We start from the raw sequence: 17,003 nt of genomic DNA, 5'->3' as shown, positions 1-17,003 counted from the left end.
TCCCCGATCTGAGAGAGCTTGAAGCACATCAAAGGGTCTCCAAGCTATCAGAGAGGAAGATACCACGGAAGGTGATGTTGTAGATGGTTCTAGCTCGGCACCTCTAGCCAAAAGAACCAATCTTCCAGTGTTCAAGAAAGGACATGAGCAAGCAAGGATGCAGAAGGTTGCCATGAAAGAGGCAACGAGGGAGTTGATGAAATTGTTTATTCAATGTGGATTGTCCTTCCACATTGTCAAGACTCCTCGATGGAAGAAGGCAATGAGAGCTATCTCCCGCACTGGGTGTGAGTGGGATGGCCCCTCCTATGAAACATTGCGCACTACTGAGCTTCACAAGGAGCAACTAGCTGTGGAGATGGAGATGGAGATGGAGCCTCTCAAGGCCACTTGGGCAAAGTATGGTTGTACTTTGCTTTGTGATGGATGGATAGATGTGCCGAAGAGAAATGTGTACAACATTCTTGTGTCCTCCTGCAAAGGCACAATGTTCATTCATGCCATAGACGCATCAGTGGCAAGGACAATGGTTATAGGGGAGTTCATTATGTCCTACATGCGCTAGGCAATCAATGAAATTGGCCCTAATAACATTATGCATGTGATCACAGACAATGGGTCCAATTATGTATCCATGGGCAAGATGTTAGAGGAAGAGTTCCCCAAGATTGTGTGGACAGCTTGTGAGCCTTGACTCGATGATTAAGGATGTGAGGAAGCTTGACTGGGTGAGCCATGTATTTTCAATTGCGTCTAACATGGTGAACTTTATCACAAAAAGACCAAAGGTTTCGAGCATGTACAGGGCCAATAGTGATCTTGAGCTTCTAAAGCCCTCCAAAACTCAATTCGCATATATGTTTATTGTGGTGGAGAGACTACTTAGAGTGCGACGTGGCTTATTGCGCACTGTTGTGTGTCATGAGTTGACAGCATGGGAGGACAAGGACGAGCCCAAGTCTAAAGCATTCTCTCATATGATCATGAGAGATACTTGGTGGCAGGATGCAGAGGGGCTTGCGAAGGGACTTCAGCCCATGTATAGTGTCCTTCGGCTCACAGACATGGAGGGGAGTACCATCGGGCTGCTTTATGAGTTCATGGATAGAATTGGTGAAGCTCTCAATGCTTGCACTACCTTGTCGCCTAACAGGTGCTCACCCTTGGGCCTTAACTTTAGTCTTTGACTCTCTCTTCCTATAACTTATTTTATAAATGTATAGAGTCTAGACTTGCAGTTTCCTTGGTGCTTCCTAAATCTTAAATCTCTTACGTATGTCACATGTAGAGTTCAAGATATTAAGGACATCTAGAATCAACGTTGGGATTGGTTTCATAGGCCAATTCATGCTATTGCTTACATTTTGCATCCCCTTTGGAGGAATGAGGAGCAATACCTCAATGAGGTGCTAGAGTCAGGATGGACCGAACCGAGTATATTACCAAGTTGGTGAAAATGGGAGGTGATATATAGCTTATGAGGAAGCTTAAGAATAAGCTTCTCATTTACCACAACGGTAGCCATATGTTTGGGCGAGCTACTCCATTGCTCAAGGAGACACAGTTGGAGCCAGTGTCTTGGTGGGACAAATACGGTATCGGTACACCCAACTTAGTAAGGTTCTTGAATCTTGTATCTTTGTCTCCTATTCTTTCTAAATCTATATTCAAACGCTACTCTCTTTGACTCTAACTTTATATTCTTTTTTGTACAATGTAGAGACGGCTTGCATTGAGAATTCTCTCACAAGATTGCAGTTTAGGGCCTTGTGAGAGAAATTGGAGTACATGGGCTTTTTTTCACACAAAAAAGAGAAACAGACTCTCCACAACACAATTGGAGAGACTTGTCTTTTGCCATTGCAATCTCCGATTGCTAGAGCAAAAAGGTCATCCCATTGAGCCTCACCAAGTGAATTCTGATAAGATTGACATCACGAAGTGTAAGGAGATTCCCAACATTCCTCGAGAGGAGAGAGACATCTATTCTATGCTCTATGAGATCATGGCTCCAGCTCGCACTACACGATCCCGTCGAGAGGCTACACCTGCACCTCTAGAGGATGAGGCATTTGAGGACTCAGCTACCGGTAGTGAACGTGAGAGTGAGGCTGTAGGGGAAGAGGATGCAGATGAGGATAAGCATAAGGAGGAGGAGAAGGATGAAGTAGATAGTAGCTAGGAGCATCATTTTATTTGAACTTTGTTATTTAGTTTGAACATGTTACATCATATATTTATATACTCTTTTGATACTTTCTTGCTGCTAGCATCTAGCTTCATTTGCAATTTATGCCATGGATCATGGATTATGAGTCATGACTCATCACCCACATGGTGATCCTTTCGATTTCTGTTTAGTGATCACTATTAATGAAGTATGAAGCTTTTTCTTGGTAGTGGGGGTAGTGGCCCAATGATCAATCATGATTTATGATATCTTACATGTATTTTGTTTGTTTAATGAAATGACTTTAGTGTGGTCTCTTATAAGTTATGTCATAGGGCTAAATACATTTTTTTTAAATTATTCCAAGTTAAAAATATACATATTTTTTCTATTTTGTTTGAAACCTTTTTGGACCCGTTTCTTACCTTTTAGGAAACGTTTCAAAACATATGAAACCCGTTTAATACCTACCGTTTCAAAAACGCCTCGCAACACTCTGCGCGACAGAAGATCTCTATCGCCTCTGCAAATCTTTAAAGATTCCCCACAACTCCGGATAAGTATGCTGCTGTGTCATCTACAAACTCTGAGTATAGCAGCTCCTCCCGAGTACAGATGGGGAGAATCCATAGAGCCTAGTCTCTTGAGCTGAGAGAAAACTGCTCATGGCCTTAGCGAGGACAAATAGAAAAGAGGTATGGTGCTAGAGGGCAGCTTTGCCGAACCAAGCGAAAGGGAAAATCTGTCGCTTCTCGCTCTCTGAATGAGAACCTGACTGTGAGAGGCTGAATAAAGTCCAGAAACACCACGGATCCACTCCACTGGAAAACGCCTCCGGTACATCATGCCCTCTAGAAAGCCCAAGTCAACTCTATCATAGGCTTTCTCAAAATCGAGGAGCACAATGAGATCTTGTTGCTGCATCCTAGCTAAAGTTGTCATCTCCCAAAAAGTAAAGATGATGTCCAGAATGCTGCGTCCAAACTCTGTCAAGTGCCAAGGGTCCCGTCCCCTAAGTACCAAGGATCCTGTCCCCTAAGTGCCACGATCAACTCCTCCCAAGTAGAGTACTCTGAGCCAGAAACTATAGCCATGCCTCCTCCCATGCACCAAAAGTTGGCCTAAGGAAGGGTATGACAAAGCGTATTCCAAAAGTTGGCTCTGCCTGCAGCAACGTTCGGAGCATAAACCCCTTTTCTCTTTTTTTTTTGGCTCTTGTTTCTTTATCTGCACCTTCAGACTCAGATCTCTGTATTCTTATTCGTTTATTGGCCAACATATCAGCATTATCCTCATCCTCCTCTTCCTCAATGGTTTCAAGTACATGCACATTATCCAAAGGACCTTGGGGTTGTGCTTGTCCTTGCATTGGCACCTGATTTCCATTACTTACATCTCTATTGCCAACACCTCTATTACCTTCTGCCCTTTGAATAATCGAATACACACCTCGTGGCTCTCTCCTTGGTTGAGGACATTGAGGAGCTATATGGCCCCTCCCCAAAATTGTAGCATTGGAAGTGCTGCATTCGATTTCTTTGTGGTCTTCTGACTTGGTTCTGAATAACTTGCATGGCAAGTTTAAGATTTCCAATTTGCTTGGTTAATCTTTGAATCTCTTGATGCAAACCATCTTGTCCTCTATTTGGCTCTACAATCCTTGTCTCCACACGATGCTCCCTTTCTACATGCATGTCAACTGGCAAAGGTTCCACCACATGTCCACATATTCCATGGTCATATTTAGCTGACATGCCTGTTTCTCTTTCCTTTCGAGCCAGCTCTTGTTTCCTTACCTTTTTCTTCCATTGCTCTGTAGCCAACGTGACTACCTTAGCATAAGTGTTGGGGTCCTTGGGTTCCACCTTTTCCTTAATAACACCATGTAGCAGTCCTATAAATCTGTCTTTCTTTAAGAAATCTGGTGGTATTTGATTTTCCTCCAAAACCCTCACAATTCTTCTCCAGACCCCTTCAAACCTATTGCCGGCAAGAGCTGCTCACTGACAAAAATACAAACTCTCCTCCTACGTCTTGCAAGTGCCAAAAGAGGGAGGCCAAAAAGCGCAACTCTTGCCTAGAAAATCTTCCCACAACGACAAATATGACCCTCGGAAAGATGGTGCTCCTAGAGGAAAAGACTATCGATGGGTCCCCCGACTGTTGCTCTGGCACAAAATTCCTCACAACTTCTGTTTTCTATTGTTCATGTGTGGCATATGGAGCCTGACATGACATACATGTATGGCTGGTGGAGCCTGACATGGCAGTACATGTATGGCTCATGGAGCTTGACATGATAGTACATGTGTGGCTTGTGGGGCCAGACATGGTGTACATGTATGGCTCATGGAGCCTGACATGATGTGCTGGAGATCTTCTGTATTTATGTTCTGGGAAGGTTCCAGAAGGATCATGAGCCTTGTACATTTTAGCTGATACAACTGAGCAAATGCGTGTTTCTTCCAGTCTAGCTGCACTCTCATGTTTCTTCCAGTCTAGCTGCACTCACGTAATGCAAGAGAACATGCAAATGTTGCTTACATGAGTATAATTTGTGATGCAGATGAGCCAGATTCATTTGAAGAGGCTCATGAGGATGCATTGGGTGAAAGCCATGCAAAATGAGATGGATTCTATCTAGAAAAACAACACATGGGATTTGGTAGACTTGCCTGCTTGCAAGAAGCCCATTGGCACAAAGTGGCTATACAAATTAAAAAGAAAGTATGATGGTACCATTGACAAGTACAAGGCCAGGCTAGTGGCCAAAGGATATAAAGGGCATTGGTTATGATAAGACTTTCGCATCTACTTCTCGTATGGCCACAATTAGATGTGTTGTTGCATTGGGTGCCCATCATGGATGGAAAGTGCATCAGTTGGACATAAAATCAGCTTTTCTCAATGGGGATTTGCAGGAGGAAGTTTATGTAAATCAACCCATTGGTTTTGTGATGCATGGTCATGAAAACAAATTATGCAAGCTTCGAAAAGCACTTTATGGTCTCAAGCAAGCTCCCCAAGCTTGGTATGAGAAGATATATACTTATTTGACCACGCAAGGTTTTTGCAATAGTCCAACAGAGAGCACCATCTATGTGAAAGAGGATCATGGCACTTTGATTATGCTCATTCTTTGTGGATGACATGTTGCTAACTAGGAATGATATGGAGAAAATTTCAACAAATTGCAAACGTCATTTGAGATGACAGATTTGGGATTGTTGCATTATTATTTGGACATACAATTTGTGCAGACATATGTTGGGATTTATGTATAGCAAACAAAGTACATTCAAAAGCTGTTGCACGAATCTGGGTTTCAAGATTGTCAAACCATCTGTACTCCCATGGAGCTAGGGCTCAATTTAAGCATGTATGATGTTGGAGAGCCTTTTGATATGAATGTTTACAGCCAAGTAGTGGGCTGCCTCATATACTTATACAACACACGCCCGGATATTCAGTTTGGGATTTCCGGGTGTAGCAAATTTATGCACAGCACACGTACAAAGCATTGGAAGCAATGAAGCGGATCTTCCGCTATCTTCAGGGCTCCCTAGATCTTGCTTTGGTATATCCCACGGGGGCAGCTTGCAGTTGCATGCTTACAGTGATTCAAACTGGGCTGGTGACTACGATACACGGCAATCTATCAGTAGGAATTGTTTCTTTTTGGGGCATTCATGCATATCATGGTTGAGCAAAAAGCAACCCAATGTCGCGACATCTACTTGAGAGGCTGAGTAGTACGGGGCGGCCTTTACAGCCACAGTAGATTGTGTATGGCTATGAGGAGATTGATGGCTAATCTTCATGAGGGTCAACAGACACCCACCACCATACTCACTGACAGTCAAAGTGCTATAGCCGTAGCACAAAACCTAGTGTTTCATGCACGTACTAAGCACATAGAGATTCATTATCATTATGTCAGGGAGAGGATACATGTAGGGGAGAGTTCATTATCTTACTGCTCTACACAGGACAATGTTGCAAATCTATTCACAAAGGCGTTGCCTCAAGAGAAGTTTGAAGGTTTCCGCAAAGCTTTAGGCTTACTCTCCTACAGAGAGTGATCTACTACCGACCTTGTATAGGTTCACATTGCCACTACAAGGGAGATTTATTGGCATATATGTTATGAGTAGTGCCACATGTGAACATGGGCTAACCAAGGGCACTTTTCTGCCTGCTTTCTAACCAACAGCTCACAAAAGCACTTTGGCCAAATCGTCTAGCAACCAAGGAGCAGGGAAGAAGCTAGGCACAATTTGTACGTGTACTGACCCAAGAAATCCTTGATATCTTCTGGAATTATGCTGTAAAACAGCACAGCCAGCCTGTAGATAAGCGGGAGAAGATGTCGACCAGCCCTAGAGAGCCAGTATACAAGTCGACTAACTTCCTGTGGCCTATATGCAACTCGACCAGCATAAAAGCAATCCCTACAGCATACGTTTATGAAGTTGACCAGCCATCTGGCACCACTAGAAGTGGTCGGCCAGCTTCATGTCTCATCACTCTGCTGTCCAACAACCCTATGCTCCCTCTTGAAGGAGTCGACTTGCTCTTTTTGGCTACCCTAGCTTGTTTAGCACACCAACCTCCCAAAAAAGCAACTCCTAGGCTTTAAAAATACCTCCTCAGGTTCTTTTAGCAGCTCGCAGGATTTTGACCCAGTGCCCGGGTGCCCATCACTTATAACTGGTCTCGGTACATTAATAAAGTCCAGCCCGATGTGAACTCTCTTATAACTTATAAGTTTGTCCGCCCAAACTTTAATAAGTTTGAACTTGCAACCATAAACTTTAGTGGACAAAGGAAAAATAATTAAATAAGGTTGAGTGTGTACACTTACCACCTACAAAACACATAAAATCACCGCCTTAATCCCAAACAAGTGTGCACACACACGTCCATGGGCTGTCCAGGCGTCCCCGATGCACGTGGATATTCATAGGCAAAATACCAGGCAATGTCCAGGCAAACAAAACAAGTCACATATGCAAGTGCCTTTCATAGGCAAATGCTTGTGCGCACTGATTTGGATTAAATCTCCCAACTTGCCATCTTGTATACCGAAATCGTCGCAACCATGGGCACCACCCCTGTAGGATCCAAATACTGTACTCACTAAAGCAACTGCCCTTCCATGAGTATAGATAACTCACCAGGGTCACCAACCCTTCCATGAGTTCACCACTCACTAGGGTCACCAACCCTTCCATGAGTTCATATAACTCAGGCTCACCAACCCTTCCATGGGTGAGTTCATCATGCTCCTAGATTCTTCCAAGACAGAATCTTGGAAATCCTTCTACATGTCACAGCTCTCTAGAGGATTGTGACATCCCCCCCGACTTCTAATTAGTTGTCCCGCAACTAGAAAGCTTCCATGTATGCAATAAAGAGTTCTGGGTACTCCTTAAAATAAGCCTCATCAACCCACTTCGCATCAAGTGCTGGGTAGTTTCTGAATTTAACAAGATATCTACGAAGAGCCCAAAAATTGTCCTTTCTCAAACAGAGAAACCTTTGCTATGATACCAATGTCGCAGGCACGCACGTGAACACAGAAACAAATTGCCAAAACACAACATACAAAACAAGTCACACATGCAAGTGCATTTCACTGGCAAATGCTTGTGCGCAATGATTTGGATTATATTTCCCAACTTGCCATCTTGTACACCAAAATAGTCGCGACCATGGGCGCCACCCATGCAAGATCCAAGTATCGTACTCACAAGAGCAACTCCCCTTCCATGAGTTCAAATAACTCACTAGGGTCACCAACCCTTCCATGAGTTCGCATAACTCACCAGGGTCACCAACCCTTCCATGAGTTCATAGACTCACTAGGTTCACCAACACTTCCATGAGTTCACATAACTCACCAGGGTCACCAACCCTTCCATGGGTGAGTTCATCATGCTCCTGGACAGAATCCTGGAAATCCTTCCGCAGGTCACAGCTCTCTAGAGGATTGTGACAGGAAGAGGAGGCCGGGGCTCAGTGAAGGCTTGCACATGGTGGTGGGTGCGTAAGGGGTGTGGGGGGGAAGGGTTGGGGGGCCTCCAGGAAATTGGTGTGTCTTCAACTAGAGAATAACAATGGACACTACTGTGGGGGGCCTGCAGGAAATTGGTAGTATCTTCAACTAGAGAATAGAAAAGGACACTACACTCCTCTCTACTATCAAAGAGAGTGGAAAAGAAAGTAAAAACAAAAGAAGATTCATAGATCGACTATGCTTTTTTATCTGGCTGTGTTACTTGCAGATTTAAGCATTTTTTTAATCCAAAGTTTATAAGAGTAAAACCTGCCCACTGCGACCCTCATATTCATAAAACAAAGGTCCTAAACCGTTGTATTTGATTTAACCTTTAAAACAACTACTGACCATCATTGCTATAGGCTTCACATTTCATGCTAGCAACACCATCGATTTTAGCCCGTCCAAACTTACTTAAGGCCTGGAGAGACAAGTCAAGAGAGAGAGATGTCAACTTCCATTTGAAAACATCAAATAAGCTATTGATTATGCATTTAAACCCTAATATATTTATATCAACTATCAATTATGCACCTAAAAAACACAGAAGGCAGAAAAAATCGCCAATTATTGTTCTGTCCCCTTAAAAAGCCATTAGCATATCACAAGGCTACATAAGTGACCCTAAATAAGGGCACTTTACTTGTAGGTGACTTTAATGTCAGTTTACCTGTCTCTACTTAGAAACACCATTGGGGCCAAATTCTGTATAAAGCACTTATTTGTAGGTCCAATTTTACAATCAGGGCTATCCCCAAGCTTTACACCTCATTCGGTGAGTAATAGGCTGGCTGGGTTATCATTAGCCTTACTCTCAAAAGTTCACCCCTTTGTGTCCATCTCTAACTCTTGGTGGTTTTGCCAGCTACCATGGTTTGGGAATAAGATATTACAGTACAACAGGCTTGAAATAGATTTTGATCACTTAGGTTGATTGCAATGTGCACTTGATGTAAAGCTATGAAAGATATTAGCATCTGAAAACTTCACATATATCACTTTGACAAGACCAATACCCAAATCTTCCAATCTATGAATTTCTAAAAGAGGAGCATATACAGCTCATTACAAAAACAGTGCCAAGACAATGCAGCTTCTGGCTCAAGCACACTGTGCTTGTACGATAAATTAAGGTTTACAACAATCAACCTTAGTCATTTGAGAAAAGAATTCATCCTCGTAAGTGTAGCAAGCTAAAGAGTACACATGGCAAGAATGTTTGGAGTAATGTAATTGTCTTCATAAGGCTGACTTTTCCATGACTACAGTAGTCAACTTTCTTACCTGATTGTCAATCCGCCAGGTGGTTCAAATTGTAGCATTAGTGGAACCAGGGTTGTCAGAACCTCTAGAAACATGCAAACAGTACAGATCTTTGAAAGAGAGCTGTACAAATGTACATACATACATTCGCACATGCCTCTCCCCTGAATGTGTGTACGTATGTATGCACATACATACATACACACATGCCGAAGGAACTAGGTACTGTATGTATGCATGCATGTATTTGTGTGTGTGTGTGTGTATGAGTGTGAATGTATGTGTGTGTGTATGAAAAAACTGTAATGTTTCTAAAGTACCGTACGTTAGAAACAATACAAACAGTATGGAATGGGACAAATTTGACACGTGTTTCTATCCAACTATGAGTGGAACTCATGTTTCCTCTCCATATCTCACTCTTATATCTCCAACTTGGCTAGAAGTATACTTCATTTGGTATTAGCAGGGAACACTCATGTCCCTTATCTCTTGTTAAGTCTTTTTCTTACTTTGAGCCTTACAGAATTTAGTGGGATGAGAAATGTATTGATACATTTTGAGCCTGATCAAGTGCGTTTTTGATTGGCAACATCCAATAAGCTAAAATTAAGCTTTGGCCCCCAATTTCTTCACAATCGCAGTGGGTCAAGGGCTGTGCATCGAGCTCAAATACTGGCAATACTCAACGCATCATATTTCAACGTTGCCAAATCAGTGGTTCAATTATTGCAGCTTGACGCGACAATCGTGTGTGGCAACGTTCTCAAAGCAACTATGTAAACAGACTCTACTCCAATGGTTGTTTTTTCAATAAGGTTGTTTTTACCCAAGTTGAAAAAGCTCTGCGTAAGCCCGCTGCAACCCAAGCACTCAACTCTTCCAGTCCTCATTGCCTCTCCAGAGAATCTCCCTTGACACCTTCTGATTCTTTGGTTGGATGGCACCCATTTCTTGCAGCAGATTCAGCAGTTACAGTAGCTGTCCACAAGGGGAGCAGTTGACCAGCAGAAAAAGAGCGACGGGAAGAGAGAGATGGTTGACTTTCAGCTAGGGAGAGAGAGAAGGAAAAACCCACACCCACCTCCACAAGAAGGATTAGGACAGTCGTAGAAAAGATTTGGGAGAGGTGGTGGGGGGGATCAACTCCCTTGTGCCATGTGGCACAGCCCACCTTGAATAATGGTGGGCACCTCCATAAGGTGTCCACATATAACAATGGCCACATAGTGGGATTAAATGACCAAGTGGGTTGCCCAAGGCTGGGGTTCCCACACATGACTCTTGGGCCCCAGGCATAACCTAGTGGACCATCTAGTCTTTAATGAAGTCTGAACACCCAAAGGTTATAAACCTTTTCCCACCATTTCAATGATTAAAATGAATACTAACCACCTGTACACATGCCACAAATTATGTCAGAATACAAGGCATTCGCACGGTTCACGAGTGGGCGTCCCCTGTCCGTGAACTAAACACGTCATAGTAGGCAGTCACACAAAAACAAGTCACGCGAAAACAGTTTCAAGCAGGTAGAGATGCATGCATATGCATTATGCAATGGATATATCTCCCGTTCTTGGAACCTATAAATAGCAGGTCTTCCCGAGCAATTCTTGATGGTGACACTACACCGGCTAGGTGTGAACATCCTTGGGCACCGTCTCATGAACAATACACACATCACACTTAATATATAAAAGCCATATTGTACATAACAACTGAATGATACATGATTGCACATACATGATTGCACAAGATAATCTGCAAAAGAGACAAGCATTGCAAAAACACAGACCAGGTTTTCTAAAAATCGTCGTGCGCACGCTCCAAAGATCCCCCCCTACGCTGGCATCACCTGCACCATCCCCCCCCCCCCCCCCCCCCCCCGGCGCCCATTGTGTTCCCCCACCCCCCCCCCCTTGTTCGCTTCTCCGCCCGCCCCCCTCTCTGTGCTGTCTCCCCCCCCTTTTCCCTCTTTTGCCCGCCTCCCCCTCTTTGATGTCCGTCCCCCTTCCCTCTCTTCACTGCACAGTGCCCCCCCCCCTCTCTCTCTCTCTCGTTTCCTCACCCCTCTCCTCTCTCCCCTCCCATGCACGTTAATGCTTCCAGGCTTCTAGGGTTTTCAGCTTTATTCGGCAAGCTATGGTTCATTCTGGTCTTCACCCTCATCCCCGACCAAAGCTGACGTAGCTTGCATTTCCTTCTATGAAGCGGATCTAAAGGTTCTTGCCACGACTGTTGCCTCACTTGAGGCCTCCACCCTAACTACAAAATTGTTGGTAGCCGCCCTGCGCGCGGACAGCTCAAGGATCTATTTCAGGCCAGCGTCATTGGCGAACCTGCAAAGATCACCGATATTCACCCTCTGGGCGTGGATACTACCAGGTAGAGTTTGACTCGCCATCGGCGTCAGACCAAGTCATGCAGTTGAATCCCCTTGCACTGCATACGGCGCAAGCCTTATTTGCACGATGGCAGCACAGCTACGATCCTGCGTCTGACCCATTGGCTTGAGTTTCGGGCTTCCCAATGACAATTTGCTTCCCATGCCTTAGAAAGGAGTACCTTCCTCTTCTCTTGGTGATTGGTGGTGCCATTAGGAGAGTGATGGAGTCTCCCCCCCCCACCGCTACCTTGGCCCTTACGAGGGCAACTGGGATTCCATCCCTTCGCATCTGTGTGGCCTCGCCGGAGTCTATACCGCATTGTATATCTATAAAAGCGCGTGGAGTATTCTAGCCTCCCAAGCCAATGCTTCATTTGCAGACAAATGGGTCATTCAGCTAGAGCTTGCCCTCGGCAGCAGTCCAGGAGACCGCCTCCGGTGGTTCCTTCCCCCGGTTCTCGTGCTGACCCTCACCAAGGGGTAGAGAGAGGGGCAGGCCCTCAGGCAGTAGAGCACCAAGCCCCGACTTCGGGTGACCTAGGGGACGGTGAGTGGCGGACGGTTGGACCGCGCTCGGGCCGGCAGACGACCACCAAAGCCGAGCGCCACCGCCAAGCACGCCAGGTTGACAGATCTCAAGAGGAATCGGTTCTGTTAGAAAACGATTACGAGCATTTATCTCAACACTTTCTCATTGGTGACGCGCCCTCTCCAAGAGTGGGCCCCTCCCGCCCCACCAGTATGGTGGCCGATCCCTAGTCAAGATTCCCCCCCCCCCCCCAACCCTCAATGTTTTGAGAGGCCAGCCGGCCTCTCTGAGCCCCCGGCTGGCCCCTCCCCTCAGCTTTCCTCTCTACTGGATCCCTCACAGTAGCACCCCTCCCCGGCCTCTCCGCACCTCCGGCCTCTCCGCACCACCGCCCCCCCCACCTCCTCCCTCGGTCTCGACACCAACTTTACCCCCCGCAGCGCACTCCGCCCTGCCTTTATCTCCCCCCCCCCCCCCCCCCCCCCCCGCCCTTCTCTGCCTCTCCAGAGCACTCTCGTCGCCCCCCAAAAACCCCTGACCCGGAGCAGAGGCAATCGGCGAGATCAGTCCATCCCTTGATTCACCGATTCTCCGAGCCGATAGAGATGACCATCGCTCCACGATCTCTGCATCACCGACATTCTCACCCATTTTTAGCCTCTGGCTAGGATGGAGCTTGGAGGTTCAGCCCATTGAGGCCAGGACGGGGAGATGGTAGTCTCCAGTCTGGAGGTGCTGCTCTTTGTATTCATGCATACCTCTGCTGCAGTACCTCTTCCCCCCTCTTATAGATACCTCTACTGTGATCGATGGAGTCCGGAGCATGCATATTCGCGTGCTCGTACAGAGAGGCATCACATGGAGGACAGGATTAGTGCCCATCTGGCGCGCCTTCCCCCCGCACGGATTGTGATTATTCCCCATCTAAACCCTCGCCCAAGACTCTTCGAGTGGAGGGCAATTCCGCTAGTGCCGCATCACACCGAGATTGATATGCGGATTGTTTCATGGAACATTCAGGGTTTAGGGGATCCTTAGTGCTTTCATAGACGAGGCGTCCTACGAGGCGAGCTTCAAAGGGCCATGGTGAGGGGGAATGCTGTCGGCCGTTGTATTGCTGGCCGTCCTGGTATGCCCTGTTTTTTGCTGGCCGACGGGTTTGCCCCAGTGCTGCTGGCCGACTTGCACTATGCTGGCCGACTGGAGTTTTCTCCCAGTCGTGGGCATATTGGCTGCTGTCCGCCTGTTTTGGGCTGGCCGACCAGCAGCTTAGGGCTATATATATGGAGTGTTTTGCCCCCACACCACATTGCATCGTATGTACCGGATCTATTGTATATAGCAGAGTTTATACAGCTTCTCTCTCTCTCTTCTACTTCCACACTCAGTTTTGCGTTTTCACGCTGGTGGTTCTCTCGTGTTTGCTCATCTTCATCGTGGAGTCTTGCTACGTGTGCTCTCAGTTGTTTTTCTCATATCCGTTGCGTATTCCGACATGGTATCAGAGCCCCAAGTGGCTTGAAGGTTGGAGACATTGGAGAGCTTGCGGGACTGTTTCTTGAAGACCTTGGAGAGCTTGTGGGAGATTTGAAGAGCTTGTAGGACTATTGGTTTTTTGGTGCTGATTAGAGATCCTGTGGGCTATTCGAGACTTGGAGATTGGGTAGAAGGTGGCCATCACCGTTCGACGGCCACCTTGCATATTAGTTGCAGCCTCGTCTTCATTTTTTTCCCACCCACCCTCCCTTCACAAGAACAAATTTACCCCCCTAAGATGGCAGACTTGCTTGAGATGGTTGAGAAGCATGTGAAGATCCCTACTCTCCCCACGTTCCCGGTGGATCGACACTTGAACCGGACCAACTATGGCATCTAGAAGGTTATGATGGAGTCTCCACGGCCAAAGTTGGAGGATGGGGAGCTTTTACCCTCTACTCGGAAAGAACGGGAGGCGTAGGCACAGTTGTGGGATCATGTCAATGCCCATGTGCGTTCTTTCATCTTCCTTAATTGCACACCACAAGTGATTAATCATATAAAACATATGACGCTGGCCAGAGGGATTTGGCAGCATTTGGCTTCTTTGTACAACAGGGTATCACCCATGAAGCGGATCTCCTTGGAAGTGCAGATGCGGGTGATGGATCCTGCAAAGTCTTCAACGATGCAGGAGCACATCAACAAGTTGCAGGCTCTTCAGCACGAGGTTCTTCAAGCTGGGAAGGAGATATCTTCAGAGGACATGGCCATCACTTTGTTGTCTCATCGGACCTCTGAGTACTCGGCTTTCTACTCATCTTTGATCAGCAGTGGCAGGCTCAGCACCGTTACATGGGAGGAGCTTGTGCCTATGGTCTTGGACCAGGAATAGCGTTTTACAAACCCTCCACAAGGCGGAGGTTCTAAAGCCTTGACTGGCCACCGGTCGCAAGGCCGCAGTAAGGGCAAAGGCAAGTCTTCACAGGAGAAGTCTTCCGAGCAGGAGCCCAACTTGGCTCGTGACGCCTTGAAGGCAAAGAGGACCTATAACAATTGTGATGAGAAAGGCCATTATTGGAGAAAATGTCCTAAGCGGAGCATCGAGAAGGGAGAGAGTGCTGAGAGTTTGTAGATCCCATTCTCCACTCCGCCTTCGCATACAGTCTGGCCTGTTACTTTGTTCCGTAGAGCAACAAAATGCTCATCAAACTCCACCCATACGCCAGTCTTGCAAACCTCATGCACTGACAACACATGAAAACCAAGAGATCGGACGAAAAGAACTTGGGAGGAATGCTTCTCTCCTTTGCCATCAGGAACGATCTCTAACCTGCCCTCACTGTGAATAGGTATAGTGGACACGTCACCAATCAGGATGTGACTTGCATTCCTGCGAAGATCCTGTAATAACTCTCGGGAAGGAGTCATGTGCCTGGAAGCACCACTGTTGAGAATCCAGTCTTGAGTGTCCCTAGCGGTGAGTCCAACCGCCTCCTTGCTCGAAGAAGATGAAACGCCGGTGGCCATAAACTCCAAGTGCACAAAAGCTGGAGTCTTCACGGTTACTGCTAAGGATTTTTTAGTACAGGTTTTCAGTTAGGTGATGTGTGGTAGTTTCGTCATGACCACTTGAATGTGGATACGTTGCAGCTTGCTTTTCTGGACAAGATAGTGGATGGCTGGCCAAATGTTGGCAATAGTAGACAGGGACATTCCAGTTCTTGCGTTTGTCAGTCAGAAGAGCCTTTATAGGTGAACTATGCCCTGATGTCTCGTATCATTCGAGACAAAGAGCCTCCTGGAGTTGTGGAAGCTCTTTCCCAGAGGACTTGTAGGAAAGCCATGCAAGTGGCAAATGGTGACTTGCAGAACGAGCTGTATGTTGAGCAACCTCCAAGCTTTCAGGTTCCAGGTCAGAGGGGGTGGTTTACAGGTTCCGGAAGGCCTTCAATGGTCTTCAGCAGGTTCCCAAGACTTGGCATACCAAAGTTACAGTTGATGATCCTTGTGAGCACGTGGATGCCTCTTTGTTTCGGAAGCGGTTTGGGTCATTGATTTGGTTGCTGAAGACCAGATTGGACTTGAGCTTCCTAGTGGGCTGTTGAGCTCATTTATGTAGAGTCTAGACGCCTTTGAAGACTCATTGGGACGCAGGATTGCGGATCTTGCGGTATATGCAAGGTACAAAGGATCTTGGACTCTTGAGTGACTCAGATTGGGGAGGAGATCCAGACACAAGGAGATCTACATCAGACTACAGTTTTATCCTTGGCTCTCATGGGGCAGCAAGAGGCAGCCAACTATTGCCTTGTTGTCTACACAGGCACAGTACCGGGCTGCTTGTGGTGCTGCTTGCGAGGTGGTGCAGTTTCGAAGGTTGCTTGGCGAGATTGGGTTTCTACAGCAGGAACCCACGGTCATCCAGCGTCACTTTGTTTGAGAGAAGTTTTGCTAGAGTTTTGTTCGACGGAGGACAATGCGGCAAACCTCTTCGCAAAGGCTCTACCTCAGGCAATGCTCCGATAGCACTCCAGCTCACTGGGGTCGGTTCCACATCCAGGAGCTGAGAGGGGGTGTTAGCAATCATCTCATGTCTATACATTACACACTAGGGCCTCTGTTGTGGGTTTGCGCGCCCGTGTAGATAGTTCTCCATTTTTTGCTCATTTGTTCATTTTCCCTGTTTTTTTGGCTATGGGGGAGTGTTGTTGGCTGTTGTATCGCTGGCCGTCCTGGTATGCCCTGTTTTTTGCAGGCCGACTGGGTTTGTCCCAGTGCTCAGTGCTGGCCAACTTACACTATGTTGGCCGACTGGAGTTTTCTCCCAATCGTGGGCATATTGGCTGCTGTCGGCCTGTTTTGGGTTGGCTAATCAGCAGCTTAGGGCCATATATATGGAGTGTTTTGCCCCCACACAACATTGTATCGTATGTACTAGATCTATTGTATATAGCAGAGTCTATACAACTTCTCTCTCTCTCTTCTGTGTTTGCTCTTCAACACTCAGTTCTGCGTTTTAAGGCTGGTGGTTCTCTCTTGCGTTTGCTCATCTTCATCGTGGAGTCTTGCTGCGTGTGCACTCAGTTGTTCTAGTCTCATATCCGCTGCGTAT

General features: G+C 46.4%; 1 protein-coding gene across 1 annotated transcript in view; it reads right to left on the bottom strand.

Annotated features, from left to right (window-relative positions):
* The window catches only part of LOC147642398 (uncharacterized), an 82,497-nt gene that overhangs the window by 21,332 nt on the left and 44,162 nt on the right, over positions 1–17,003 (bottom strand). Inside the window, exon 2 of the mRNA XM_086806015.1 lies at positions 8,580–8,652. Coding sequence (XP_086662141.1) covers positions 8,580–8,652 — 73 coding nt within the window. The remainder of the gene's footprint in view (positions 1–8,579; positions 8,653–17,003) is intronic.

This window comes from Cibotium barometz, chromosome 1 (genome assembly GCF_041138505.1).
Source record: "Cibotium barometz isolate CiBa-2024 chromosome 1, ASM4113850v1, whole genome shotgun sequence".
Classification (NCBI taxonomy): Eukaryota; Viridiplantae; Streptophyta; class Polypodiopsida; order Cyatheales; family Cibotiaceae; genus Cibotium; species Cibotium barometz.
Note: the sequence above shows the minus strand (reverse complement) of the source record. Positions and strands in the feature narration are given on the sequence as shown.